The sequence below is a fragment of the Zonotrichia leucophrys genome, chromosome 22 (genome assembly GCF_028769735.1).
Source record: "Zonotrichia leucophrys gambelii isolate GWCS_2022_RI chromosome 22, RI_Zleu_2.0, whole genome shotgun sequence".
NCBI classification, from domain to species: domain Eukaryota; kingdom Metazoa; phylum Chordata; class Aves; order Passeriformes; family Passerellidae; genus Zonotrichia; species Zonotrichia leucophrys.
The window spans coordinates 2,337,850-2,365,131 of record NC_088191.1 but is presented as its reverse complement, the minus strand read 5'-3'; the positions used below and the strand labels follow the sequence as shown (position 1 = coordinate 2,365,131).

The window sequence follows — 27,282 nt, the reverse complement described above, 5'->3', positions numbered from 1 at the left end:
GGGGTCAGGAATTGTGCACGCTGTGTTTTTGGGGTCAGGAATTGTGCACACTGTGTTTTTGGGGGTCAGGAATTGTGCACGCTGTGTTTTTGGGGTCAGGAATTGTGCACACTGTATTTTTGGAGTCAGGAATTGTCCCCACTGTGTTTTTAGGGTCAGGAATTGTGCACACTGTGTTTTGGGGTCAGGAATTGTGTACGCTGTGTATTTGGGGTCAGGAATTGTGCACACTGCGTTTTCGGGGTCAGGAATTGTGCACACTGTGTTTTCAGGGTCAGGAATTGTGCACGCTGCGTTTTTGGGGTCAGGCACAGGCTCTGCTGCCAGACTGCCAGCAGGAATTTTATCCCCAGAGTGAAGGTCCAGCTGTTATCCCTGGATGCAGCTGCCTTCCTGCAAGGATAAATATAAAAAGCTAAGCAAGGTTTTGCTTCTTTTTGCAGCTTCTGTGATGACAGGGCTCTTCTAGCTCCAAAATATTTGAGGCTCGTCCTGTTTTCTGTGCAGCAGGGGCCGCTGGAGTCCCCATCCTGGAAAGTGTGAGAATTGTGGGTGGAGTTTTAGGCAGTTCAGAGGCGTCCCTGAGCTTTATTATAAATCAAAGGCGACTCTGACATTGGTGAGGGAGAGAAAATGATGAATCTGACTCTGTGGATATCGGAAGGTTAATGAATTACTTCATTATACTATATTATGTACATTGTATTAAACTGAATTTGCTATGCACTCACTCTTGCTCACACTGCACAGAATCTTGTGACTGTCACCCAACAGTCTTGACACACACACACCATGACTTTGGGTAAACAGTCTCCATGTTGCATTCTACTTTTGCACAAACACAGGCACAGCAAGTGATAAAAATTGTGTTTTCTCTCTCTGAAGTTGAAAAAATGTAAACCCAGAAATATTTTTAAGAAGAATGAAGATAAATATGGGGCTGCATTGCCCTGTGTTTGTGCAGTGACAGCGGTGAGGGAGGTGACAGCAGTGCCAAGGACAGCCCATCCAGCTGCTGCCTGTGTGGGCTGCGCCTCTCTGCCAGCCTGGAAACTGCTGCCAGGTGTTTTTAAGCAGGTCAGCACCCTCCCTGCTCTGCAGGGATGTGTTTGCTGACTGTGCCAAGCAGCGTTTGGCAGGCAGAGCCTGCAGTGTGACCGACAAAGTCAGGTTATCTCCCTGGTGGTGATTCGCAGCCAGGCTGGGTCAGGTGCCAAGCTGGAAAATGCCACTCGAGGCATTTTCTTAATTGCTCCTCGGGAACAGCAGGTGGAAGCAGGATCTGCCCCAGGGCTCTGCAGGGTTCAGTCCTGCTGATCCTGTTCCTGCTGGCTCCTTCCTGGGGTGCTGGGTGGGATTTGGGATTCCTGGCTGGATGCACAAGGGCTGGATGCACTGATGCTTTCCTGCTCTCGTGTGCCCCAGTTCCCTCCTCCAGCAGGTCACACACAGCTCCTTCCCTCTGCAGCAGAGGTGCCTCATCCCTGCCGCTGCTATGCCAGTGCTGCCAAGCTGGAAAATGCCACTCGAGGCAATTTTTAAATTTTTCGTCAGGAACAGCAGGTGGAAGCAGGCTCTGCCCCTGCACTGCTCTGGTATCTTCATGCCCCAGGGCTCTGCAGCCAGTCCTGCTGATCCTGTTCCTGCTGGCTCCTTCCTGGGGTGCTGGGTGGGATTGGGATTCCTGGCTGGATGCACAAGGAGAGGTCCTGGTGCTTTCCTGCTCTCGTGTGCCCCAGTTCCCTCCTCCAGCAGGTCACACACAGCTCCTTCCCTCTGCAGCAGAGGTGCCTCATCCCTGCTGCTGCCGTGCCAAAGCTGCTGCTGCTCCTGCTGCACTCTTTCTCATCTCACGGCTTTCTGATCCCCTGTGAGGTCCCTGCAGAGCTCCTCAGCTGCTCCTTTTGGCTCCAGGGAGGTGGGAAGGGGAAGCAGAGGCAGGAGCAGGATGAGGTCAGGCTGCAGCGTCGCTGCAGCATTGCTCACGCTGATGAGGATCTGATGTAAAATTCATCTGCAGAAATCAGCTCTGCTGCTTCGGAGCGGGGATGTGGGCTGTGCTCTGCTCACGGCAGCCATGGGCAACAGGATGTGGAGCTTCTGCTTTTGCTTCAGAGTCGTGGTTTTGCTTCAGAGTCACGGTTGTGTTTCAGACTCATGGTTTTGTTTCAGACTAACGGTTTTTGGCTAAGCTTCAGTAGGATTCACATATTCCCCTCTTGTTCTGTGTCCTCTACAGCAGCAGGGGATTGTGCAGGGTCCCTTGTCCCCCATGGGATGTAGGGCCAACGTGGTGCAGGGGCTGAGGTGTTCTCAGTGTTCTCTCCTGCCACTGATCCATGCTGGGAACAGGCAGCACCTCAGCTTTGGCTCACCCAGCTTTGGGGAAGCTTAGAAGTGTTGTGGAAAGGGGTAAAAGGTTTTCTTTTTGAGGGGATGGAGAGTGAAAGCACACAGGAATGACACAAATACCTAATAAGGACACCAAGAGAGGGAAGCCTGGAGAAAGGATCCCTGCAGGGAGGTTATTTGAGATGCACAGCGGTGACTACCGAGCCCTTTGAAGCTTCAGACAGAGGCAGCCAGACCAGATGGACAGGTCTGCTGTGGCCCAGGGGCCTCTCTGTCCGTGCAGAGGCATTCCCAACCCCCAGAGCTGCCTGGTGACTCACAGGGAAGCCGTGGGCTCAGCCGGCCATGGAGCCCTTGGTGTGGTCAGCAGCGTTCTCTGCAGTGGGCCAGGCTTTTTCACAGCAGGACAGCTGTCTGTCCATCCTGAGGCCATCCCTGGACAGGGCTAAACCAGTCAGGAGCTGCCAAATGTCACTGCCCGTGACAGATCTGCCCTGGACATTCCTCCCAGTGCTGCTGCAGCACGGTGTCAGTAATGTTATCCTCCTCTCTCTAGCAAGCGTGTGGGAGGTGATGAATTTGGGAGTGGGAGCCCTTGTTAGGGGAAAAAAGTTCCTGAGGGAGGCCAGCAAGGTTGATTTCTGTGGGAACTGCTGGCTGGCATTTTTAAACAACAATAGACTTAATAAATAAATAAATAAACTTGCTGCCACGGAAGGATATAGCATCAGCCAGGGCTGTTGGGGCCGGTATTTCCTTGGAAAGTGGAAAGGACAGGTGTTTCCCTCCTCTTTGGCCCTGCCTGCTGTGTTTGGCTCCTCAGCTCTGGGGAACCGAGGATTCCTTGGGGGAACAGAATCCTCCTTGGGGGAACTGAGGATTCTTTGGGGAAATGAGGATTCCTGGGGGGAATGAGGATTCCTGGGGGAAAATGAGGTTTCCTGGGCGTTGCCCACCTCCAGGGCACTTCCCCACCCGTGTGGGGTCTTCTCGGGCACGTCCAGAGTGGAAAGAATTTGTTCTAGCACAGGTGCAACCAAATCGATGCGGGATAAACTGCCGGGATTGGGTTTCACCGTTCCGTGCCTCTCACGGGGAGGGGGGAAAGCAGGGAAGGCGAGGGGTGACAGCGACGTGCCCGGGCCCTGCTTTTGGGCAGAAATTGGCCAATTTGGGAGAAATTGGCCAAATTAGGAGCTCGCATAGGAAGGAAAAACAGCGGGAGGGTCGGGAGGGGGGCAAGCCGGGGAGCCCCGCGTCCATCCCCGTGTCGGGGGCTGCGGGAGGCGTTCGGGGGGTTCGGGATCGGCCCCTCCCCAGGGCGGGGGAGCCCCGTCTCCATCCCCACGTCCACCCCCGTGTCCATCCCCGCGTCGGGGGCTGCGGGAGGCGTTGGGGGGGTTCGGGATCGACCCCTCCTCGGGGCGGGGTATCCCTGTGTCCATCCCCGCTGCGGGGCTCCGGGAGGCGTTGTGGGGGTTCGGTTGGCTCGGCCCCTCCCCGGGGCGGGCGCTCCCCGCCGGCAGTGCCGCGGTGCGGGGGCGGGCGGCCCGAGCGGAGCGGAGCGGGGCGCGATGGGGGCGGCGCGGCCGCAGTGAGCCCGGCGGGGAGCGGAGCGGAGCGGGCACGGAGCGGGCACGGAGCGGGGCCGATGGCGTTCAGCGCCTGGCAGATCCTCTCGCCGGTGCAGTGGGCCCGCTGGACATGGTCTGCGGTGCGGGGCGGGGGCAGCCCCGAGGAGGGCGACGGGGCTGCTGGCGAGGAGGAGGATGATGATGATGAGGAGCAGGACCCGCCGGCGGGGGGCTCGGCCCTTGGCTTCAGGCAAGTCACCCATGGCCCTTTCCCTTCCTTGCGCGTTCTCCCCGGCCCTGTCCCCATCCTCCCTTCGCTCGCTGCTTGGCTGCCGGGGATCCCGCACCACACCGGGGCTGGGGGGATCAGGAGCCGCTCCCCGGAGGATGCCGGGGTTGGGGATCAGGAGCCGCTCCCCGGAGGATGCCGGGGTTGGGGATCAGGAGCCGCTCCCCGGAGGATGCCGGGGTTGGGGGATCAGGAGCCGCTCCCCGGAGGATGCCGGGGTTGGGGGATCAGGAGCCGCTCCCCGGAGGATGCCGGGGTTGGGGGATCAGGAGCCGCTCCCCGGAGGATGCCGGGGTTGGGGATCAGGAGCCGCTCCCCGGAGGATGCCGGGGTTGGGGGATCAGGAGCCGCTCCCCGGAGGATGCCGGGGTTGGGGGATCAGAGCCTCTCCCCGGAGGATGCCGGAGCAGCCGGGCTCGCTGCGTGTCCTTGGAGGCCCGTGCTGTGTGCTCAGAGCTGGCTGAAAGCCTCCCGCAGGGCTGGGGAGCACAGGCCGATGTGCCGATGATGTTTCACCTGCTCTCCCTTCTCCCTTTGCCAGCATGGCCCGCAGCGAGGGGATGCCCGCGGCCAGCCTGGGGCCTGGCTGGAGGATTTCAGAGGTAGCCTTGAAAGCCGTAATTCCTCACTCTTTCCCCCCTTTCCTCGGCAGCTCGGACTCCACCGATAATTTTGAGACCCCTGAAGCACAAACACCGGCCTGCTCGCCCCTCAAGGAGTTCTGTGAGCCCCCAGGATCGCCAGAGCCTGAGGCCAGGAGCCAAGGTAAAAAGAGTGCACATTCTGCTCTTGGTGCTCTGCTCCGGTGGCAGAAAGGCAGGGTGGGGTCAAGGAGTGAAATTCTCTGACTTTGAGTAATGCCTGGCACACTTTTGGTGGTTAACGGCCTGGACAGTTCAAATGCCAGGGCTGGGCTGGGCGCCCCACAAGGAGCTGTGATGGGGGACTGGGAGGAGTCCCAGAGTGCTGTTAGATTATTTTATCGGTTAAACGTTCCTCTGACACTTCCTCTGCAGCCTGGGGGCTGCTGCTGGCTGTTGGGACCTTGCTCATGTGTCCCTCACCCCTGGCTCCTGCTCAGCAGTGACAAAATGCCATTCTGTGTCCCCCACGCTGGTCAGTGGTATTTCATTGGATTGATTCAGTATTTCATTTGATTCAGTGGGATTTCACTGCACAGGCCATTTTACCTTGCAGTTAGGTGCCAGCTGTCCTCACTGTTAAAAATACAAGAGCTTAATGCTGCTAAACCCCATTTTTTGAGGAATTGCAGGGGATCTGCTCTAGGAAAACTCAGCTGGGAACTTTGTGTGGGGCTGGTTTCAGAGCACATGGGCTTGGTCCAGACCATGGGTGCTTCTGTGCAGGAGCCCAGGCACAGGATGCTGTGGCTCTCCATCTCCAGATGTTGTTCTGCTTTGGGTGCTCATCCATCCCTGTGAAAAACTCATTTTTGTCTGCTGTGAGCGCTCTGTTCATGCTTCCAGTAATCACAGCTCTTGGAATTATCCTTTTAAGAAGGGATGATAGAGACATCTTTACTTTGGGGATAATGCCTGGGAAAGGGGGGGAGAGATCAAGGCTTTCCTAGCAGGTAGGAGGATCATTTCAGGGTGTCACTGTTCCCCTTGTCCTGGGATGAGCAGCTCCTGCTCAGCACTGAGGGAGTATCTGCTGCTGCACACAAAGCTCCCACTGTTCTGCACACGGGGGCATGATCTCCAGCAAAAGCTGTTTTTCTGTGCTGCCTGGCAGACAGTGGCATGTTGGGGCCAGCAGAGCCAAACTGGTGCCACCACACTTGGCTCCAGCCCTTCCCTGTCTGTGGCTGTGCCTGTTCAGATTGTCTGGAATGGTGGAGAGAAGGGATTCTCTGGCTGTGGGTGGCTTTGCAGTGTGCAGAAAGCTGTCACACCACCAGTGCAATCCCTGTGTTAAGGCCTCATTTTTGCATTTTGCTGCTGCACAGACCCTTGGGTCTGGCTGCAGCTGGGTTGCAGCAGGGATGCAATCCCTGAAATGGCTGCTTGGCCCTGCTGGGCTGTTTGGGGCGGTGCCAGGGCTGCACCTGGGGGCAGGCACTGCACCCCTGGCCTTGAGGGACTGTCTGCTCTGTGTTTGCAGTCTCACCCTGCCTTGGGAATAAATAGAGTGAGGAATGACACAAGCTGTGGCTGCAGGGCTGGCTGCTCCATGCACAGCCAGGAGGTGACCTGGGTGTGTTAAACCTTGGCCTTGGGGACAAAAATTCAGCCTTGGAGGGAGCTGGAGTGAAGGTTTGTGCTCACTCAGGATCACTCAGTTTCTTCTTGTGGTCTTGGATGGTGGGATTAATTCTTGCTGGAGTTATCTGCAGTCATCTGCCAGTAGATATTTTGCACTCCAGGGCTGGCTGCTCCATGCACAGCCAAGAGATGACCTGAGTGTGTTAAACCCTGTTTAATTCAGCCCTGGAGGGAGCTGCAGTGAGGATTCTTCCCACTCAGGATCACTCAATTTCCTCCTGTGGTCTCGGCTGGTGGGATTAATTCTATCCCATTCTTGCTGGAGTTATCTGTAGTCATCTGCCAGTAGATATTTTTCACTCTAGGGCTGGCTGCTCCATGCACAGCCAAGAGATGACCTGGGTATGTTAAACCCTGTCCTTGGGGACAAAAATTCAGCCCTGAAGGGAGCTGCAGTGAGGGTTCTTCCCACTCAGGATCACTCAATTTCTTCTTGTGGTCTTGGATGGTAGGATTAATTCTTGCTGGTGTTATTTGCAGTCATCTGCCAGTAGATATTTTTCACTCCAGGGCTGGCTGCTCCATGCACAGCCAAGAGATGACCTGGGTATGTAAACCCTGTCCTTGGGGACAAAAATTCAGCTCTGGAGGGAGCTGCAGTGAAGGTTTGTGCCCACTCAGGATCACTCATTTTTTTCTTGTGGTCTCGGATTAATTCTATCCCATTCTTGCTGGAGTTATCTGCAGTCATCTGCCAGTAGATGTTTTGCACAAGGAAAAGTAGATATTGGAGTTATCTGCAGTCATCTGCCAGTAGATGTTTTGCACAAGGAAATGAGCAGAAGCAGCAGATCTGGAGCCATCAGAGCTGCGAGCTGCCCTGATGCAGGGCACGTGTTTTCCAAGAGATGACCTGGGTGTATTAAACCCTGTCCTTGGGGACAAAAATTCAACCCTGGAGGAGGCTGCAGTGAAGGTTTGTGCCCACTCAATTTCTTCTTGTGGTCTCGGCTAGTGGGATTTATTCTATCCCATTCTTGCTGCAGTTATCTGTAGTCATCTGCCAGCAGATATTTTGCACAAGGAAAAGCAGATATTGGAGTTATCTGCAGTCATCTGCCAGTAGATGTTTTGCACAAGGAAAAGCAGATATTGGAGTTATCTGCAGTCATCTGCCAGTAGATGTTTTGCACAAGGAAATGAGCAGAAGCAGCAGATCTGGAGCCATCAGAGCTGCGAGCTGCCCTGATGCAGGGCACGTGTTTTCCGGTGCGTTAGCAGCATCCTCCCTCTGATGCTAATTCTTAACAGAATGGGTTTAAAAATAGCCCAACGGCTGTTGAACACCGACAGAAAGCTGCGGTGGGGCTGAGCTGGGTGTGTGGGGCAGATATCCTGTGCTGGGATGGGAAGTGTGTGACTCACAGCTGAGCACAGAGGGGCTCTTCTGGCACAGGGATGGAAAGGGCTCTGAGCCTTTGCTGCCAAGTTCTCCTGGTTGGTTTGAGGGATGGCGTGTTGGAAAGCCGTTTCAGTCGGTGTTTGTGTTTAATTTCAGCCCGAGGAAGACAAGCAAAGCAATTAAAATGCAGAGGCACAACGCGTCTGTTACTGCGGTGCCAGACTGCCCTGCCTGCTTTGCTTTAGAAAGTAAAAAAAATTCTGTTTTCACTTTGTAGCATCCCCTGCAGGTGCTCAGCTGGGTGTGGAGCAGGTTTGCAGCCTGAGCACAGCCAGGACAGTGGGTGTGGGTGAGATCCAGCTTGTCCTGTGCTGGGTTTGGGACAGAGCCTGGGGTCTGTGTGTGTGTGCCATGCTCTGACAGTGTCCAGAACTGTCAGGGTGCAGAGGTGGGACAGGATTGTGTTTGGGTTTCCCTTAGACAAAGCAAGGAATGGTTGTCGTGGTGTTCACAGGGGTCCCAGTACGAGGGAAGAGATGAGAATCTTGATGCCATGTTTCAGAAGGCTGATTTATTATTTTATGATATATATATTATATTAAAAGAAAATGATATATTAAAACTATACTAAAAGAATAGAAGAAAGGATTTCATCAGAAGGCTTGATAGGAATAGAAAGGAATGGTAATAAAATCTTGTGACTGACCAGAGTCTGAGCCAGCTGACTGTGGTTGGCCATTAATTAAAAACAACCACATGAGACCAATCAAAGATGCACCTGTTGCATTCCACAGCAGCAGATAATTATTGCTTTTCTTTTTATCTGAGGTTTCTCAGGAGAAAAATCCTGGCAAAGGGATTTTTCAGAAAATATCATGGTGAGAAATGATGAATTTGACTCTATGTTTTTAGAAGGCTAATTTATTATGATATAGTATGATGTTATAGAATGTTATACTAAAGAATACAGAGAGAATACAGACAGAAGGCTAAAAATACAATAATGAAAACTCGTGGCTCTTTCCAGAGCTTTGACACAGCTTGGCCCTGATTGGCCAAAGAGTCAAAACACTCAGACTAGAAATTTAATTAAACAACTACTTGTTGGTAAACAATCTAAACACATTTTAAAGGAGTAAAATGCAGGAGAAGCAAATCAGATAATTATTGTTTTCTTTTTCTGAAGCCTCTCAGTTTCCCAGGAGAAAAATCCTGAGCAAAGGGATTTTTCCAAAAAAATTGTGAATCCCACAGGATGGGCCACGTCAGGGTCACCTCTTTGGGATGCTGTGGAAGGGGCAGAGCTGCGTGTGGTCCGTGGCTGCCAGCCCGCCTTCTCCTGGGCTGCTGAGCTCAGATTTGGCCCAGAGGGAGGATTTGAGCAGTGACAGGGCTGGGGGACAGCTGCAGGAGTGGGGGACAGGCTGGTTTCCCTGGCACGAGCCACGAGCCAAGGGGAGTACGTGCGGAGCCAGCAGGGCTGCTCACAACGTGCCTGCCTGGGGCTGGGGATGGGGGAGAGCTCGGGAGGAGCAGAGAGCATTCAGGAGGAGCAGGGAGAGGTGCAGGGCTGGGAATGGAGGAATGCTCAGGAGGAGCAGGGAGAGCTCAGGAGGAGCAGGGAGAGCTCAGGAGGAGCAGGGAGAGCTGCAAAAAGAGCAGAGAGAGCTGAAGGAAGAGCTGGGGATGGGATTGGGGATGGGGGAGAGCTCAGGAGAAGCAGAGAGCATTCAGGAGGAGCAGGGAGAACTGCAGGGATGGGGATGGGGGAGAGCTGCAGCATGAGCTCAGGAGGAGCAGGGAAAGCTCAACAGGAGCAGGGAGAGCTGCAGGAAGAGCAGGGAGAGCTCAACAGGAGCAGGGAGAGCTGCAGGCACGGTGCTGGGCTTGGGGAGAGCTCCCTGGATGGAGCCAGGGCTGCACTGAGGTTTTGCCAGGGCTGGGCAGCTGTGGGAGCCCGCAAGGAAGGGGTTTCTGCTTTCTGCATCCTGTGTAATTGTTCCTGCTGCTGTTGGAGGCAGAAGAAATGTAGACGGGGAGGAACTATGGGAAACCCCCCCTGAGCTTGCAGCAGGGATATTTCTGCTGTAAAAGATTTCCAAAACCAGCACCTGAGCCTGCCTCCTCCCTCCCAGTATAGCCCATTTCCTCAGACTGGCTAAAGGAGGGGCTGAGCAGCTGAGCACCCCTGGGTGCAGAAAATGATGGAATCACAAAGCTGGAGAAGCTGGCTGGGTGCTCCTTTTGCTTTTTGTGTTTAAACCATTCTGAGCCATGGCCACACGCTCCTTTCCTCCCCACCCTGGAGACACCATGGAGAGGCAGTTTGTGTGCTGGCTGCTTGTTATTCAAGGAGTAATTACTCATTGCTTGGGTTAGAAACCAGGATGGGCTCATGCCTGTGAGAGCAGCAGCTGCCAAACCTTCTGCTGGGAAGGCAAAATGCACTTAAATAGTCCTTTTGCCCTGACTTTGAAGTCTGTTCTTCTATTCAGGGCTGTCTCAGGAAGGCTTCAAACAGCTGAGCAGCACAGCAAGTGTAATAAAGTTTTCTTTGGGGTCTGTTAAGGAGGTTTTCCTGGTTCCTAATGATGGGAAGGCCTGCCAGGCTCTGCCTCAGACTGTTTCCTGGCTGCACTCCAAGTACTCATCCACTGGATTTGTGTTTACTGATGCATTTTCTGGGGCATCAAGGCAACGTCTACTTGGAGGGAGTTGCTTTTTTTTTGCAGTCAGAGGAATCATTTTTGCAGTCTCAGGGAGCACACAGACCCTCATGATTCATTTCCATGGCTTTTAGCATCTTGGGGATCAATTATGCTAACCACGAGCCATCCACTGAGTCAGGATTGTTGGCTCCACGTCCTGGATCAGCCCTGGGAGCAGATATTTGCCTGATTCCCTGTTCCTCTGCCAGCCTGGCTCTGTTACCAGCACACATGAGCTGGTTGCAAATGCCCGGTGGTAGGAAAATGTAAGAGCCGAAGTGAGAGATGTGGGACTCCGGGGGCTCTCCAAAATGCAGTTTATTGTATACAAAATGCAGTTTATTACCTCAGAGAGGTTACCTCCACATCCCTCATTCAGGCTCTTACTAATGGTGCTCCACATTGGGTGCCACTGTGAGAGCTGAAATGAGAGATGTGGGACTCCAGGGACTCTTCAAAATGCAGTTTATTGTATCAAAAATGCAGTTCATTGTATACAAAATGCAGTTTATTCCATCCAAGAGGTTACAGCGGTCCAGGGCTGTGGGTGACAGAGCTGTGCCCACAGCTGTCAGCTCCAGCTGCAGGCAGGCCTGGAAACCCTTTGGTTTTGGTTTCAATGCATTATTTACTTTTCTTTGCTGAGCATCTTCATACAGCACAACCAATCTATACCTTAACTATTATCTAAGCCTTGGCACAGCTGCATCACAAGCCTGGCTCTGGGTGCTTGGTGGGTGCAGCTTTCAGGGTGCCCCAGTAGATAAAAGATCTTTCTCATCCCTTGATGTCAAAGAAAAGATTAAACAGTAAAAGGATTGAGGGGAAAGGATTGGAGATTAAGTCATGGATCAGGATTTGTCATTAGAAGATGCTGACAGTCTGGAGGGCCTGCTGTGACACAGCAGGGTTTGTGCAGGTGGAGAGGAGCTGGTGTGGGGCAGGAGTGTCCAGCCCTGCAACCCCCAAATCCCTCCTGCTGCCACATTCTGCTCCTTCCCTGAGCTCACCTTCCCATTCCCCTCCTCCCTGGGGCCTGCTGCCTCACATTTTGTGCTGCTGTCTCATGCTGTGCATCCCTGAACTCTTCTCATTGATTTTTAACTCTGCCCAAGCGAGCAGTGACTCCTTGTGGTGTGGCAGGAGGGAAGCTGAGCTGTGAGTCAGTGAATCCCCCATAAAATCCAACCCTAGAGCAGCAGTGAGGGGGGAACAGAAACTCCTCTGGAGGGGAGTGCACTGCAGGTTGTCACAGACATCTCTTATGGAAAATCCTTTCCTGAAGATTTTTCCTCCTGAGAAGCTGGGAGGCCTCAGGAACAAAATGTAAACATTGATTATCTGCTGCTGTGGAATGCAACAGGTGCATCTGGGATTGGTCTCATGTGGTTGTTTCTAATTAATGTCCAATCATGGCCCAGCTGGCTCAGACTCTCTGTCCAAGCCACAAACCTTTGTTGTTATTATTCTATTCTATTCTATTCTATTCTATTCTATTCTATTCTATTCTATTCTATTCTATTCTATTCTATTCTATTCTATTCTATTCTGCTCCATTCCATTCTTAGCTAGCCTTCCGACGAAACCTTTTCTTCTATTCTTTTAGTATAGTTTTAATGTAATATATATCATAAAATAATAAATCATGGAGTCAGATCCTCGTCTCTTCCCCAACCCAAGAACCCCTGTGAGCACGGTCACAAAGGTCAGGGTTTAGCAAACATCTCTTTTTCTCTTTCCAGAGCCAGGTGGCCATGGTGACCTGCTGGTAGGGGAAGCCCACTGGCACAGCTCGCCTGGGAAGCCCCCCAAAGATGAGGCCCAGCCAGAGACTGGAGCCCCTACAGCCAGTTTGGATGCTAAAGGGGAAACTGAGCCCGACAACTCACCCCTGATTCAGCCCTTGGGCTGCCAGGCTGACCCTGGGCACTCTGCTGGGGAGCCTGTGCCCCACGTAGGCACTGCCACCATGCCAGCAGGCGACACTGGCACGGGGCTGCTGGAGCTGAGGGGTGATGCCCTGGGCCAGGAGCAGCTCGGGAAAGGGAAAACACCTTCATTGGGGAGGAAAACAGATGAAACCACAGAGGAGACCCAGCTTGAGCAGCACGAGAGGAGTGTGAGCCCCTGCCAGCTGCAGAGCTCTGCCCCAGCAGCCCCACAACGCCTCCCCCATCCCAGTGAACTGGGGGGGGACCCGGCTCTGGAGGCCCCAGGGCAGGTCCTGAAACCTGGGGCTGATTGTACAGAGAGTGTGGAGGCCAAGCCATCTTCACCCAGGAGGGGCAGCAGGATCCCAGCCAGCAAGCTGACACCCAGGAGACGCAGAGAGTCCCCCAAGAGAGCAGCTGAGGATGCAGAGAGGGGTCCCACAGAGCCACCCCCAGCCCGGGGCTCCTCCCAGCTGGCTCCCAGCCTCAGCTCTCACAGTGGCAGCTCAGCACTGCAAAACTCACCAGTTCTCCCCAAGGGCTCTTACCAGTTTGACCCCAGTAACTTTGACTCCATGGATCCATTCAAGCCCACCAAGACTCTTGCCAACTGTGACCCTGACTCCTGCTCCACTGCAGACAACAGCCTCAATGAAATCCTGGAATCTCAGACCCTGGAGCTGCAGGATGATGCCCTGAAAAGCAGAGACTCCCCCAAGAAGCCCAAGTCACGCCTGATAACGTGAGTGCCAATGTCAGAGCTGGGGCTGCAGCCCCCCTGTGCTCCCCACGGGCAGGCAGAGCTGCACTGGTGGTGGTGATGGAGGAGATGATGATGGTGGTGATGGAAGAGTTGATGGTGGAGGTGATGGAGGTGGTGATGGAGTTGATGGAGGTGGTGGTGATGGAGGAGGTGATTGATGGTGGTGATGGAGGAGTTGATGGTGGAGGTGATGGAGGAGCTGATGATGGTGATGGAGAGGTGATGGAGGGGTGATGAAGGTGGTCATGATGATGGTGATGATCATGGAGGAGTTGAAGGTGGTGGTGATGGAGGAGGAGGTGATGGAAGTGGTGATGATGGTGATGGTCATGGAGAGATGATGGAGGTGGTGATGGAGAGATGGTGATGGAGATGATGATGGTGGTGATGGAGAGGTGATGATGATGTTGGCTGTGCTCCTGCCCTGGTGATGCTCCTGCCCTGCTGGTGCTCCTGCCTTGGTGATGCTCCTGCCTTGGTGATGCTCCTGCCCTGGTGCCTCCTGAGCCAGCCCCAGGTCCTGCCATGCACCTCAGGCTCTGCTGTTGACTCAGTTTTCTCCTCCTGTGCCTGTCAGTCCCATTGTGGGAGCAGAGGGACAGGAGTTCTGGAGCAGTGCCAGTGTCCTGAGTCCCAAGGGAAGGCTGGATTGGGACCTGCTTGCAGGGTCACCTCTTTGGAAACCCTTTGAGGGTCCATCTGGTGGCTCAGGGTGTAGATGTGGTGTCAGAGGAGCCCTCAGGGGAGGCTGGAACTGATGTGTTTGCTGGACTTGTGCAGGACCAAGCACACCCTGGTGGATGCAGGTGTGGTCGGTCAAATTAGCTGAGACATTTTGTGAGCTGCCACCAAGTTTGTGTTTTATGTCAGAGGAAGAGAGCAGGTTGGACAGGCAGTCTCTCACTCTGCAGTTGGATTCTCCAGTGAGAAAATCAGATAGTGGGTTTTAACAGGGAAAGAGAAAACCTCACAGGCAATTTTTTTTTTTTGTTTTGAGGTTTGTGTTTGGATCTCACCCTGCTGCTGTGGGCAGCATAGGCAGGATCAGAGTGTCCCATGTGTGTGTGTGCCTTCCCAAAATCTGAGCTAGGCAGCTCCCTGTGCTTCTCAGAGCAGAGTTAACATCCAGGTCTTTTCACACACTCTTCTTCTCTCCATCTGTCTGTCTCTCTCCTTGTCCGTGCTTTGGTGCATCAGGACTACTGAGCAAGTGAAATTTCTCTGTTTTCTGTTGTAAGTACTCTCTCCTGTACTCCTTTCCTTTTCCTTTGCTGTTCTTGTCCTCTCTCTGGGTGTGTGCTGCCCCTCTGGTCTCCATGGCATGCTGGCTCCTTCTGCCCTTTGACTTGTGCTCTCTGCTGTGTGGTTGGTGTGGTGGGGTCCCCAGGGTGGCCTGGCCTGGTGTGAGGGAGGAGAGGAGAGCTGAGCTTAGCTGGGCTGAGTTTAGCTGAGCTGAGCTGCACTGGAGGCACACACCCGTGCTTGTCCTCGCAGCATGCCGCCTTGCAGCATCTTCTGATGGTGGACAAATGCTCAAAACCTTCAGCAGGTTTTTGTGCAATCCAGAGCTGTTGTCTTCGTGCTGGGGAGGGGCTCAAGCCAGCTACCGGATACCTGGCACAGGAGAGGGTGCAGAAAAGAGGAGGGTGAGGACATGAGGGGGGAGCTCAAACCAGCAGCCAGGTGATGGGACAACCCTGGCACAGGAGAGGGTGCAGAAAAGGAGGACATGACAAGTTTGTCTTGCTCGTGGCAGGGCATGAGGGAGGAAACCTGTGCAGAGGGATTCTTCAGTGTGATCCAGGCGTGCGTGGCAGCGTGCAGAGCCAGCTCTGTGTGCCCCTCATGCTCTGCTGGGCTGGGCTGGGCTGGGCTCTGCCAGGGGCTGGGGGCAGCTCCATGGACATGGCAGCAGCTCCTGCAGTGCTGCTGGAGGCTTTCCCTGTGCCTGGAGGCTGGGATCCCTCCCCACGGATCACACGAGCTGTTCCAGCTCAGCAAGCATCTCCTGAGGGGTCAGACATAGCCATGAGGATGGGAGGTCCCTGAGTGTGGAGTGTGAGGGGTTGAGATGCAGGAGAAGAGCTCCTGTTGTCCCCCCATGTTCCCACTGGGGCCGTGGGGATGCGGCTGTGCCTGCAGCCCTGTGCAGATGGATGGGTGTCTTCAGGGACATAGGATGAATTTCCAGGGACAGCCTCCTCCCTGAAGGGCAAGGAGATCACCTGCAAGACCTTGTTGGGCTAAAGATCCCACCTGAGGGGCCCTTCTCCTTGGGACAGCATTTGTGCCATGTGGAGCATTTGTTTGAGGCACAGCACCTTGCCCTGGCTGTGCTGGCCTGACTCACTGGGAGATGTGGCTGCTGTGGAGAAGTCCCAGACAAACTTCCAACTGCAGGGACAGGCCATGAGACAGCCTGGACATGGTTCTTCCTGCAGAAAGTCGACTTGCACCAAAGCCTGGGGTGCTGTGGTGCTGGACGCACAGGGCAAGGGAGATCCTTCTGTGCCAGCTCCTTGGCAGTGCCTCTCTCCCCATCAGCCTCTTGGGCTCCTTGCTCTGCTCCTTACCTTCCTCAGGAATAAACAGCTCACAGACAAACCCAACTCCTGTGTAGTTGTGTCTTTTGTTTGCCTGTTCCTCCTGTCCCTCCCAGCAGCCGCTCTGCCTCAGTGTTCACTGGTGAGTGGGGTGCTGGCACGCCGTGGGTGCAGGGCTGGTGCTGGGACTGCCTCCCCCTGCTTGGGCTGTCTGGCACTCACCCCACACCCCCCTCGCTGCCCCTGAGCCCCCCTGAGCTGCTGCTCCTCTCTCTGCAGGAGTGGATGCAAGGTGAAGCAGCACGAGGCGCAGCAGCCCCTGGCCCTGGACATCAGTGCTCAGGTAGGGGGGGTGAGACCCCAAAACTGGGCTGGGGAGGGCTGGGCTGGCTGAGCCTCAGGCTGGCATCTTCCCTGAGGGCAGTTCCTGAGGATGGGAAGGTGTTGGGGAAGATGAAACAGGAAAGCCTTATAAACATGATTGTCTGGCAAAAGATTTTGAGAATATAGAAACTATAAGCGAGATTGAAATGAAAGCAAGCTTTGAGATCCCTCAGTTACTGAACAACTGGAAAACAATGGTGTGGCTGGCTGAAGGTGATCCCCTTTTGATGGAACAACACCCTCTGCTTGCAGACAGCTCCAAGGGTCAGAGCAGACCCTACAGCTTGGCAGAAGGGCCCAAAGAGGAGTTTTTAGGGTTTAAAATGTAACACAGTGTGGTAATGTAATGATTCTTATAGGCTGTATGGAAATGCTGTAGGATTTGTATCTTGTACTGGATTGGTTGGTGAGAATCAGAATATTCAGCACAGAAGAAGATTTATTGTGTTGGAATGGGAACCTCGCTTTCTTACCCTTTTACTCTCTTACCCTCTCATCCTCTCTCATCCTCTTTACCATGCTTTTGCCTTCTTTCTCTTTACACTCTCTTTACCCCTCTCTTCTCTCGGGCCTGCTCTGAGCTGTGGCTGCAGCTCCCAGCAGGGCCCTGCACTTGGCCCTTTGCAATAAACCCCAAATTCCACCATCTGGCTGCAAAGATCTCTCATCTCCCTCCATCCCCACCGTCCTACCCCCAACACTCCTACAGGAAGGGAGGCAGGAGCAGCTCACCTGTGGATTTTAAGATTTCCATGCTTTCTGTGCAGTATCAGCAGCTCACCTGGTGGCCTGACCCCTGCAGATCGTGCCTAACTGCGTGTTTTGGTCGTGCAGGATGAAGGAGTGTTGATCTCAGAGCTCCCAGACATTACAAACCGGGATGGCCGTGCCACTGATGAGGAGAAGTTGGCCTCCACCACCTCCGTGCAGAAACCAGCAGGGCTGGAGAAGAAGGCAGAGGCAGAAGATGACCTGGAGTACTTTGAGTGCTCCAACGTGCCTGTGTCCTCAGGGAAGCACAGACCAGAGGCAGGTGAGGAGCACCCTGCTTGCCTTCAGCCCTGGGAATGTGCTGTGGGAGCCTCTGGCAAGGATTTGGTGCTGCAGCCTCATCAGAGTGATTTATTTGCACTGACAGAGCTAAAGGCTGCTGCAGGTTCTCATGGAACCTCCTATTGCTTCCCTGCTGTTTCCAGTGTGGAAAACCACGGTCCAGGCTGTGTTTGTTTAGATTTTGTGCACAGAACTCTCCCTATGATGCTGTGGGCGGATGTGGGGTGAATTTGGGGGATTTAGGGTCAGGTCAGGGAGATTTGGGTGTTTTAGGGTCATTTCAGGGGATTTGGGGTCAGTGAGTGTGGAACCCGAGGGCCACGAGGAGGAGGAGGATTTTGGGGGTTTGGGGTTGGTCCAGGGGGATTTGGGGTGATTCAGGGTTCCCCCCACCAGTGCTCACTGCTGAGCAGAGCAATTTTCCCTTCAGAGCATGGACCTGGAGTCCTGGCACAGGGCTGTGCTTGATGGAGATCTCACAATGCCCACACAGACCCAATTATTGCTCCTGGTGGAATTCTGCCCTCAGTTTCCCTCATAATTAGCCTCTCTGCCCAAGCCATTACAAAATAATTAAAAGCCAGGCCAACATGGCAATTAATCAATAGGCAAGCCCTAGGTGCAAGCAGGGGAAATCACCACGGGGGGGTTGCAGCCTCCCTTTGCAGGAACCCATTAATCATTTCTGCTGAGGGCTGTGCTGGGCTGCCAGCTCCATGAGAATGGTGCTTTGTCCTCAGGGGAGGAAAATCTGAGAGCCAGGGGAGAGGCTGGAGGCTCTGTGTGAGCATCTCCTGTTCCAGAGCTCTCCTGGAGCACCAGGGATGGGGAGTGCTGGTGCTCTGGGGTGCTCTGAGCAGCTGCTGAGGTGCAGAATGTCCTGTCCCAGCTTGGGGACATGGGCACAGCTGAGCTGCCACCACATGGTGGGACATGGGCACAGCTGAGCTGCCACCACATGGTGGTTCCAGCTTGGGGACACGGGGACAGGCTGAACTGCCACCCCATGGTGGGACATGGGCACAGCTGGATTGCCACCACATGGTTGGACATGGGGACATAGGCACAGGCTGAGCTGCCACCAGAGGGGAGTGTTGGTTCCCACTCCAGGAATGCAGGGTACATCTTGTGGCACCTGGGGACAGGGTTTAATGGTGTCCTTGCTGGGGACTCCGTGGTCTTGGAGAGCTTTTCCAACCAAAATGATTCCAGCAGGGAGCTGGGGGCAAAGACACCTTTGGGAGGGGGAGCTTAGGGGATGGGGAGGCTCAGAGGGATCCTCCTCTGTCTCAGAAAATCTGTGTGTGCCCCAGGGTGCTGTTTCCAAATCAATTAAAGGTTGTGTTTCGTTGTCTTTAGGTTTTGAAAAGGAGCTCTGCAAGCAGATGGAAAAGGGAGGGCCTGGCATCTTCCCTGTGAGTGCCTCTCTCTTTTCTCTTTTCTGAAACGAGTTTCTCTGGGAGGTAAAATTCCTGACAGGCCCACGCAGGGACTTGATAAAAATAGCAGAGATTTCCCAGCAGGCCTGGAGGAGCCTGGCAGAGACAGATCCATTCTGGGTGGGCAAGAGGAGGGGGAGAGGGAGGGAGGGAGGGAGTGACAGGCAGGACAGTGCTGGGGATGGACAGGAACAGGGCTGGAGACAGGGAGGGAGGGGACAGGAGCAGGGCTGGGGACAGGGATGACCAATGCTGGGGACAGAAGGAGCAGAGCTGGGGACAGGGATGAGCACTGTTTGGGACAACGATGAGCATTGTTGGGGACATGTGCAGTGCTGGGACAGGCAGGAGCAGGGCTGGGGACAGGGATGAACAATGCTGGGGACAGGAACAGGGCTGGGGACAGGAGCAGAGCTGGGGACAGGAGCAGTGCTGGGGACAGCAATGAGCACTGTTTGGGACAGGGATGAGCAGTGTTGGGGACAGCAATGAGCACCGTTTGGGACAGGGATGAGCAGTGTTGGGGACAGTGCAGAGCCAGGGAGGTGGCTGAAGGGCAGGGAGGTCAGAGCAGACCGTGAGGAGCAGCCAGCACAGGTTGGGTCTCACATGGAGTGCCCAGAGCTGGCTCTGGTGGCCCCTCGGTGCTGCAGGGACCCTCAGGGCTCTGCCCTCTGGCAGCAGAGCTGGGGAGAGCACAGGAGCCCTGCTCTGCAGCCCCACAGTGCTGGGACAGCCCTGCCATGGCCCAAGGAGCCCCAAGGGACACCCTGTGCCAGCCCCGGCCAAAGCTGCTTGAGCTGACAAGCAGATGACAATGGGATTAGCAACATCAGCAAAAACGCCCCCCTGTGAGACAGATTAACTGTGCTGAGCCCCACAAGGACATGGGCAAAGTGAGCTTTAATTGGTGCCCTGAGAGCCTGGGCTGGCTCTGGTCCTGCAGGCAGGCTGCTGTCACCCCACGGGTACCTGCAGGAGCTCAGGTGTGCATCTGCTGTTGGAAGATGCTGTGGGAGGCTGAACCTCCTCAGTGCTGGGGTGGAGCAGCATCCCAAACCTGCCCCAGGAGTCACTCCCACCTCTGCCGTGGCCACAGGGAGCTCAAACTGAGCAGCTGAAGTGCCAGGGGGAGAAGGGAGGGGAAAAGTGCTCCAGTGCTCTGGTTTCCACACTGTGAGGAGCAGCTGCCTCCTCCCTCCCATTCTTCCCTTCTCTATTTCTGGCAGCCCCTTCTCAGGGAGATGCTGCAGGGCTGTCACTGCTCTGGGTGGGGAAATGAGGGGCAGGCAGTGCCAACTGAGCCTTGTTCCCAGTTTGTCCCAGTGGCTGCAGTGTAGCCGACATATTTTCTGAAAAATCCTTTCCTTAGGATTTTTCCTCCTGAGAAGCTGAGAGGCCTCAGGAACAAAATGTAAACAATGGTTTTCTGCTGCTATGGAATGCAGCAGGTGCATCTGTGATTGTTTCTAATTAGTGGCCAATCACAGTCAGCTGGCTTGGACAGAGAGTCCGAACCACAAACCTTTGTTATCGTTCCTTTTCTATTCTCAGCTAGCCTTCTGATGAAATCCTTTCTTGTATTCTTGTAGTATAGTTTAAATAGAATATATATCATAAAATAATAAATCAAGCCTTCTGAAACATGGAGTCAGATCCTCATCTCTTCCCTCATCCTCAGACCCCTGTGTACGTGGTCACAGCAGCTCTGCCAGGGCTCAGATGCAGGCTTTGGGCTCTGTGTGTGCAGAAGGGGAAAATGCTGATAAAACAGGGAATGTGGGTGAAAAGAACCCCCTGTTAACATCCCATCCCTGGGTGATTCCCCCAGGACAATCCCGGGCTGTGCTCCATGGACAAGTGCCCCAGCGTGAGCAGCAGTGACAGTTCCCTGGCTGGCATCTGCCTCAGCGAGTCCGAGAAGGCAGCGGTGCTCACGCTCATCAGAGAGGAGGTAACAGCTGTGTTCCTGTCCCTGGCACTGCCCCTTATGTCCCTGTCCCCTGGGGCTGCCCCTCGTGTCCCTGGCACTGCCCCTTGTGTCCCTGTCCCCTGGGGCTGCCCCTCGTGTCCCTGGCACTGCCCCTTGTGTCCCTGTCCCCTGGGGCTGTCCCTCGTGTCCCTGGCACTGCCCCTTGTGTCCCTGTCCCTGGGCTTCTCCTCCCTGGACCTCTCCCCAGGGCAGCAGGGGCAGCTCTGCTGTGCCAGGAGGGAGGATCTGATCCCCTGCGTGGGACAGAGAGGGGAAGCCCCTCAGAGCACGTCCCAAACGTGTCTGCTGCCCCCCAGATCATCACCAAGGAGATCGAGTCCAACGAGTGGAAGAAGAAATACGAGGAGAGCCGGCAGGAGGTGCTGGAGATGAGGTGAGAATTGTCCCCTGAGGGGACATCAGGGGTGGCACAGCTCAGCCTCGCCAGGCTTGGCAGAGACTTCTCTTAGAGCTGTGTCCTGTCACTGTGATATTTTCTGAAAAATCCCTTCGCCAGGATTTCTACTCCTGGGAAGCTGGGAAGCCTCAGAGAAAAATGAAATCAATAATTATCTGATTTTCTTCTCCTGTGTTTGGCTGCTTTAGAATGTGGTTTGGACATTGTTTACCAACAGGTGCATGTTTGATTGGTTCCATGTGAATTGTTTTTAATTAATGACCAATCACCATCCAGCTGTGTTGGACTCTGAGGAGTCAGTCACGAGTTTTTCATTATCATTCTTGTTAAGCTTTCTGTCTGTATCCTTTCTTTAGTATAGTTTTAGTATAACATAACATAACATATGTAGTATAATAGAACATAATATAGTATACTATATAATACAATATATTACATTGCATTACATTACATTACATTATCAGCCTTCTGAGAATATGGAGTCAGATTCTCAATTCCTCCTTCATCCTGGGGACCTCACAAACTCAACAGCAATGTTCTCTTAGTGCTGGTGATGTGTCCTACTTCTTCCTCTGCTGCAATAAAATAGAAATAAATAGAAATAAAAATAGAAATAAAATAAAAAATAAATAAAATCCCATGAGCTGTGGCAGAGGAGGGTTTTGGTCTGAGGCAGCACTGATGGGTGGTGCAGCCTCAACATCTGGGGTGCAGCCCCAACATCTGGGCCCTGTGCCCATGCTCCTGTGGGGTGCAGTGGTGGCAGGGCCAGCAGGGCCTCCATGGGGCAAATTGCCACCATGTCCCCACAATCAGTGGCCTCTCACCTGTTTGTTTTTTCTCTTCCTTCTAGGAAAATCGTGGCTGAGTATGAGAAGACCATTGCCCAGATGATAGGTAAGGTGCTGTCACCTGGCCAGGTGTGCAGGGCAGGGAGCTGTGAGCTATCCCACAGCTGTCTCAATCACTCAATCACAACTCAATCACTGTGTCCCTGTTGTTTGTTCTCCATGCCAGAGGATGAGCAGAGGACCAACATGACATCTCAGAAGAACCTGCAGCAGCTCACCATGGAGAAGGACCAGGCTCTGGCAGACCTGAACTCGGTGGAGAGGTCCCTGTCGGATCTGTTCAGGAGATATGAAAACCTGAAGGGCGTCCTGGAGGGATTTAAGAAGGTTCTTATCTTGGTTTGCCCTTTCTCCCTGCAGCTCCGGTCCCTGGACAGAGCTGCTGGTTTGGTTTTTGGGATTCTTAGAGGGTTCCTGGGCATTCACACTCCATGTTTCTATGCTGCTGAGTGTAAAGCAGAAATTTGATTTGTTAAAAACCTTTTTTCTTACACTCAGAGCAGTATCTATCATCCTGTCAGAACAATCCTGTCTTTGTGCCCAGCCCCAATGCAGATGCATGGACTTTCTTTTCCAGAATGAAGAAGCTCTGAAGAAATGTGCTCAAGATTACCTGACCCGTGTCAAGCAGGAGGAGCAGCGCTATCAGGCCCTGAAAGTCCACGCAGAAGAAAAATTAGACAAGTAAGGTCATGCATGAGATTGCTGGGTGCTTCAAGACCTTGTAGGGAAGCAGCTTCATTTGCTCTGCAGAGGCTGCAAGGCAGGAGCTGAACGATGTGAAAAGCTGCATTTTACAACCTCAGGCTCAAGTGTCTAAGCAACGCAGAGCAAATCCCTGAATGCACTCTCTGATCTCTGCTTATTTATTTTTTAATGGAGAACCTGAGGTTCACAGTCTATTTATGGCCACTTAACCAAGCTCCCATCTCTCAGAGTGCTCCTGTTTGTGGTACAGGACGGGGCTGTGCTGCCCTGGGGCTCAGCTGATAAGCAGGAGCTCAGCAGCACGTGTCCCCTGAGTGAGGTGGGTGGTGAGTGGGTTTAGCTTGGCCCTGAAAGAGCCAAGAGTTTCATACAGGGGCTGGAGGAGCTGAATTAACCCATTTTCACCCAGGTTCCACAGGGGCAAACCTTCTGTTTTTCCCAGATGAGCAGAGCCAGGCTCTGCAGTTGCTGCACAGCCTCAGGACGTGCTGTGATGTCACTTTTGTGGAGAGTGACACAGGAGCAGGCAGGAGGCAGGATTTTAGAAAGAGCAAAGAAGGTTTTATTCAAGAGAACCACACAGTTTTTATAATGACACAGGAGCAGGTAGGAGGCAGGTTTAGCTTGGCCCTGAGAGAGCAGAATTTCATACAGGGGCTGGAGGAGCTGAATTAACGCACTTTCACCCAGGTTCCACAGGGGCAAACCCTCTGTTGTACCCAGGGGAGCAGAGCCAGGCTCTGGACGTGCTGTGATGTCACTTTTGTGGAGAATGACACAGGAGCAGGCCGGAGGCAGGATGGTAGAAAGAGCAAAGAAAGCTTTATTTAAGAGAACCACACGATTCCAGGATTGACAGACAGTGCTGGGAGGGGAAAGGAGAGGTGACTGACACACCTGGCAGGGGATTATCAGGGGAGGGACCCGAGGTTCTGGGGTAAACCCTGAAGTCCCCCTGGCCCCCTGTGTCCCCCAGAGCCAACGAGGAGATCGCCCAGGTGCGCGCCAAGGCCAAGGCGGAGAGCACGGCGCTGCACGCGGCGCTGCGCAAGGAGCAGATGAAGGTGGAGTCCCTGGAGAGAACCCTGCAGCAGAAGGTAACACACACACACCTGCCCCCCTGCAGCCCTGCAGCCCTGCCAGCAGCTCCTGCTGCTGCCCTCAGCGTCCTCTTGATGCCAGAGGTGTCCTCCAGATGTTTGGTCCAGAAGGTGTTTGGGTTTTGGGATAATTTTTTGTTTTTTTTGTGTTTTGTGGGGATGGTTTGGATTCTTTTTGGGGGCTGGTTTATGTGTGCCTGTTTGCAGAGGTGTGGGCTGGGGCTGGCTTGCAGCAGATCCCTGCAGGTCTGACTGGGATGAGGAGTTGCTGTTCTGCCCTGAGCGTCCTGTTGATGCCAGAGGTGTCCTCCAGATTTTTGTTCTAGAAGGTGTTTTGTGGGTTTGGTTTTTGGGATATTTTTGGGGGTTTTTTGTGTTTTGTGGGGTTGGTTTGGTTTTTTTTTTGGGCAGAATGGGCACTGCTGGCTTATGTGTGCCTGTATGCAGAGATGTGGGCTGGGGCTGGCTTGCTGCAGATCTGGGATGAGGAGGGGTGAGCACAGGGCTCCACACAATGCCTGGATCCACAGGAACTGTTTCAGGGGCACATATAGGAGCTGGCTGCCCTTTCCCACACATCCTTGATGCCAGATGGGCACTGCTGTTGGTCCCCAAGATCTTCTTCTCTTCCAGAACCAGGAGATCGAGGAGCTGACCAAGATCTGCGACGAGCTGATAGCGAAACTGGGAAAGTCAGACTGAGCCTCAGCACCCCCTCCTCGCCCAGCACTCTGCACTTGGCTGCTTCTCTCGTGACCTTGAGCACCTTGCCTTACCCTGGGCTCCCTGCAGGAAAGCTCCCATGTCCAGCTGCCCCTTGGCTGCCAGACCTGTGGCTCCTGAGCAGGGCTGCTCCCCTCTCTGTGTCTGTCTGCTTCCCACAGCTCCAGGCTGGGATCCCTGCAGGCAGCCTGGGAATCATCCTGGGCTCAGCTTGGGAATCCTGGGTTTAGCCTGGGAATCATCCTGGGCTCAGCCTGGGAATCATCCTGGGCTCAGCCTGGGAATCCTGTGCTCGCCTGGGAATCCTGGGTTTAGCCTGGGAATCATCCTGGGCTCAGCTTGGAAATCCTGGGCTCAGCCTGGGAATGATCCTGGGCTCAGCTTGGGAATTCTGTGCTCAGCCTGGGCCTGTGTCCCTCTCTGGGCCTGTGTGTCCCTCCCAGGGTGTGCTGCCCTGTCCCTCTGCACCTCTCAGGTGGGAGGTGACACCCTGGGCTCTGTCCCCCGTGGCTGGGCTGTGTCCCCACTGCACTCTCTGTCCCTGATTGTCCCCATGGGCTCAGCAGAGCAGGTCCAGCCACTGGTGGGTCCTGCCCTGGGACATGGGGGGTGACAGGGGGGGACCTGCTGGCTCCTGCACTGGGTTTGGCTGGTGTCTGGTTGGTGGGGGAAGCACAGCACAGCCTCTCCCTGCCCCTGGCTGTGCCAGCCTCAGAGGAAGGGAGCTGACATCTCTGCATTCGTGCACTTTATGAGCATTTATGGGCGCTTGGGCTCTCTGCTCACTCCTTCCAGTCAGGCAGGACTTGTTCCCCCCAGAGCAGTCACACAGCCTGCAGTACCTTCAGGTGAGGGGATGCAGGAGGTTTCTGCACCAAGAGGTGTTTGAGAAGCAAACAGATGCTTCTCAAATGGAGATGTTGGTTCTGGAGGGCTGGGAGTGCCCATCCATCCTCCCTGTGCCCACCCTGGCCCCTGCAGGGGGGCTCTCTGTGCCATGCTGAGATCAGGGCTCCCTTTCAGAGGAAGGAGCTGAACCCTGATGTGCCTCTGGGTGCTGCAGTAGCTGCAGTGGTGCAGGATTCTCTGCCTTGAATGGATAGGTGTGAAATAAGGGAAATATTTGCAGTTTGGACTGTTTCCTGCCCAGCCTGTTGAACACTTTCACAAACCTTTTTGCTGCTACCTTTTTGTAACAGAATTGAGCTCTTCTCCTTCTATTTTCTAATTCCCCGTGTCGAGCATGCAGAGCAAACAGCTGTTTAAGCCAGAGCCATACACTTGATTATATTTTATTAGTTATATAATATAGAGAGAGTTTATTCTACACTTAAGCAAAGGTGTCAGCAGCCTCCCCCAGCACACAGCTCCCCAACTTCAGTTCTCCATGTTCTTCCCTGTTCCCCAGTTATCCCAGTGACAGACTGGTCATGGAAACCAGTGGCTGACACCACTCAAAGCAGTGCACCTGTTGCTTGTGCTGGATATTCACCCTTGCACAGTTGGCAGAAAAGAAAAACCCCTTTTTCCCCTTTCTTTTTAACCCCTTTGACCTCCCCATATGTCCCCTCCTGGACTGGTGAAAAACCTTCAGTCCTGTGATCAACAAGGACTATTCCTGTTCCCATTTGGGAGTCTGTGCAGGTAAAACAAACCCCTGAAACCCTGAGATTTCTGGGGCAGAAAAGGCTTTTTTTCTCTTGAGGAAGCAGAGTGCAGCATTGCATCACCTCTTAGAGCTGGAGACAGGGCTGGTTTCTGGTTTGAGCCTTGGGGCATTGCCCTGTCCAGCCCACAGCAGCACCCACAGTGCTGATGGATCATTGCAGAATTTATATTTTACCACATCCCCAGAGCCCTGCCCTGCACACAGCAGTCACTGGGGGCTCTCTGCAAAGCTGTGACCCACAGGACACAGCCCTCCATCCCTCCTGTCCCCACCCAGTCCTGCTGTGCCACCTCCCCTCGCCCGTCCTGTGCACCCCAGCCTGGGCAAAGAAGATTCCTAAGGAATGATTTATTAACTATAATATGGTTGTAGCTCCAGATATAGATATAAATACATAATGGCTATGGTGATGTAAAACAGAAGGTGTTTGCTGGGATGGCTGCACCTCTGGGTGATGGGGTGGTGTCAGGGATGGCACAGGGAATGGCACAGGGAATGGCAGGTCCCTGTGAGTGCTGTCACAGCTGGGTGTGTGTTTGTCCCCTGTTCCTTGCATTAGGCTTTAAATGCCCTTTTGGCAGCAGCAGCAGGCCCTGCCCCTGCTGCTGCTGTGTTGCTGTTTGCAGTGTGTGTTTGCCAGCAGATCTGTCTGTAACCAAGTGCCAACCAGTGACCCCCAACTACTGATCCCTCCCCTGTGCCTCCCCCAGGCAGGAAATTCCTCTGCATTGGCTCCCTCTGCTTCCAGCCATGTGTGTAACTGCCATTGCCATCGGTTTTATATGTATGATAATTTCCCTTTTATATGTCAGGTAAATATTTGTAAGAGTTATACTCACACAAATGAGATTATTATTATTATTATAATGATTACTAATATATTTTTTTCCATGTTTCATTGCCTGAGTAAAAACTGTGTTTATCACTCTTGAAAGCTTTCTTGGTGTTTGTGAGGTTGGTGAAGAGTTTTGGGAGGAGTGGGTTTTACTTTCCAGTATGGGCTGTGTTCTACCTTGTCTATTAATGTGGTTTATATGGTTATTATTTGATTTCAAATAAGCACAGTTATCATCTGTTCCTGAAATCTGCATTTCTGAGGTCTGAAATTCAGACCTGGGATGATTATTCTGGCCCTGTGGCTCCCAGCACATTGTGATGGTCCTGAGCATGGGCTGTGT

The 27,282-nt window shown here is 53.7% G+C and overlaps 1 protein-coding gene across 3 annotated transcripts in view; it reads left to right on the top strand.

Moving 5' to 3' along the window:
- The window catches only part of TACC1 (transforming acidic coiled-coil containing protein 1), a 30,515-nt gene extending 3,477 nt beyond the window's left edge, over positions 1-27,038 (top strand). The window contains exons 1-14 of one of the 3 annotated variants that reach the window (XM_064731093.1): positions 3,874-4,176; positions 4,868-4,980; positions 12,293-13,223; positions 14,442-14,477; positions 16,067-16,130; positions 17,006-17,204; positions 18,584-18,639; positions 20,495-20,617; positions 20,953-21,029; positions 21,907-21,950; positions 22,071-22,231; positions 22,482-22,588; positions 23,589-23,709; positions 24,346-27,038. In XM_064731093.1, the coding sequence (XP_064587163.1) occupies positions 4,004-4,176; positions 4,868-4,980; positions 12,293-13,223; positions 14,442-14,477; positions 16,067-16,130; positions 17,006-17,204; positions 18,584-18,639; positions 20,495-20,617; positions 20,953-21,029; positions 21,907-21,950; positions 22,071-22,231; positions 22,482-22,588; positions 23,589-23,709; positions 24,346-24,414 (2,274 nt within the window). In that variant the 5' untranslated portion in view covers positions 3,874-4,003 and the 3' untranslated portion in view covers positions 24,415-27,038. Of the gene's footprint in view, positions 1-3,873; positions 4,177-4,867; positions 4,981-12,292; positions 13,224-14,441; positions 14,478-16,066; positions 16,131-17,005; positions 17,205-18,583; positions 18,640-20,494; positions 20,618-20,952; positions 21,030-21,906; positions 21,951-22,070; positions 22,232-22,481; positions 22,589-23,588; positions 23,710-24,345 lie in introns of those variants that run through there. The other 2 variants (XM_064731095.1, XM_064731094.1) reach the window with 2 other exon arrangements.
- The last annotated feature ends 244 nt before the right edge of the window (positions 27,039-27,282 follow it).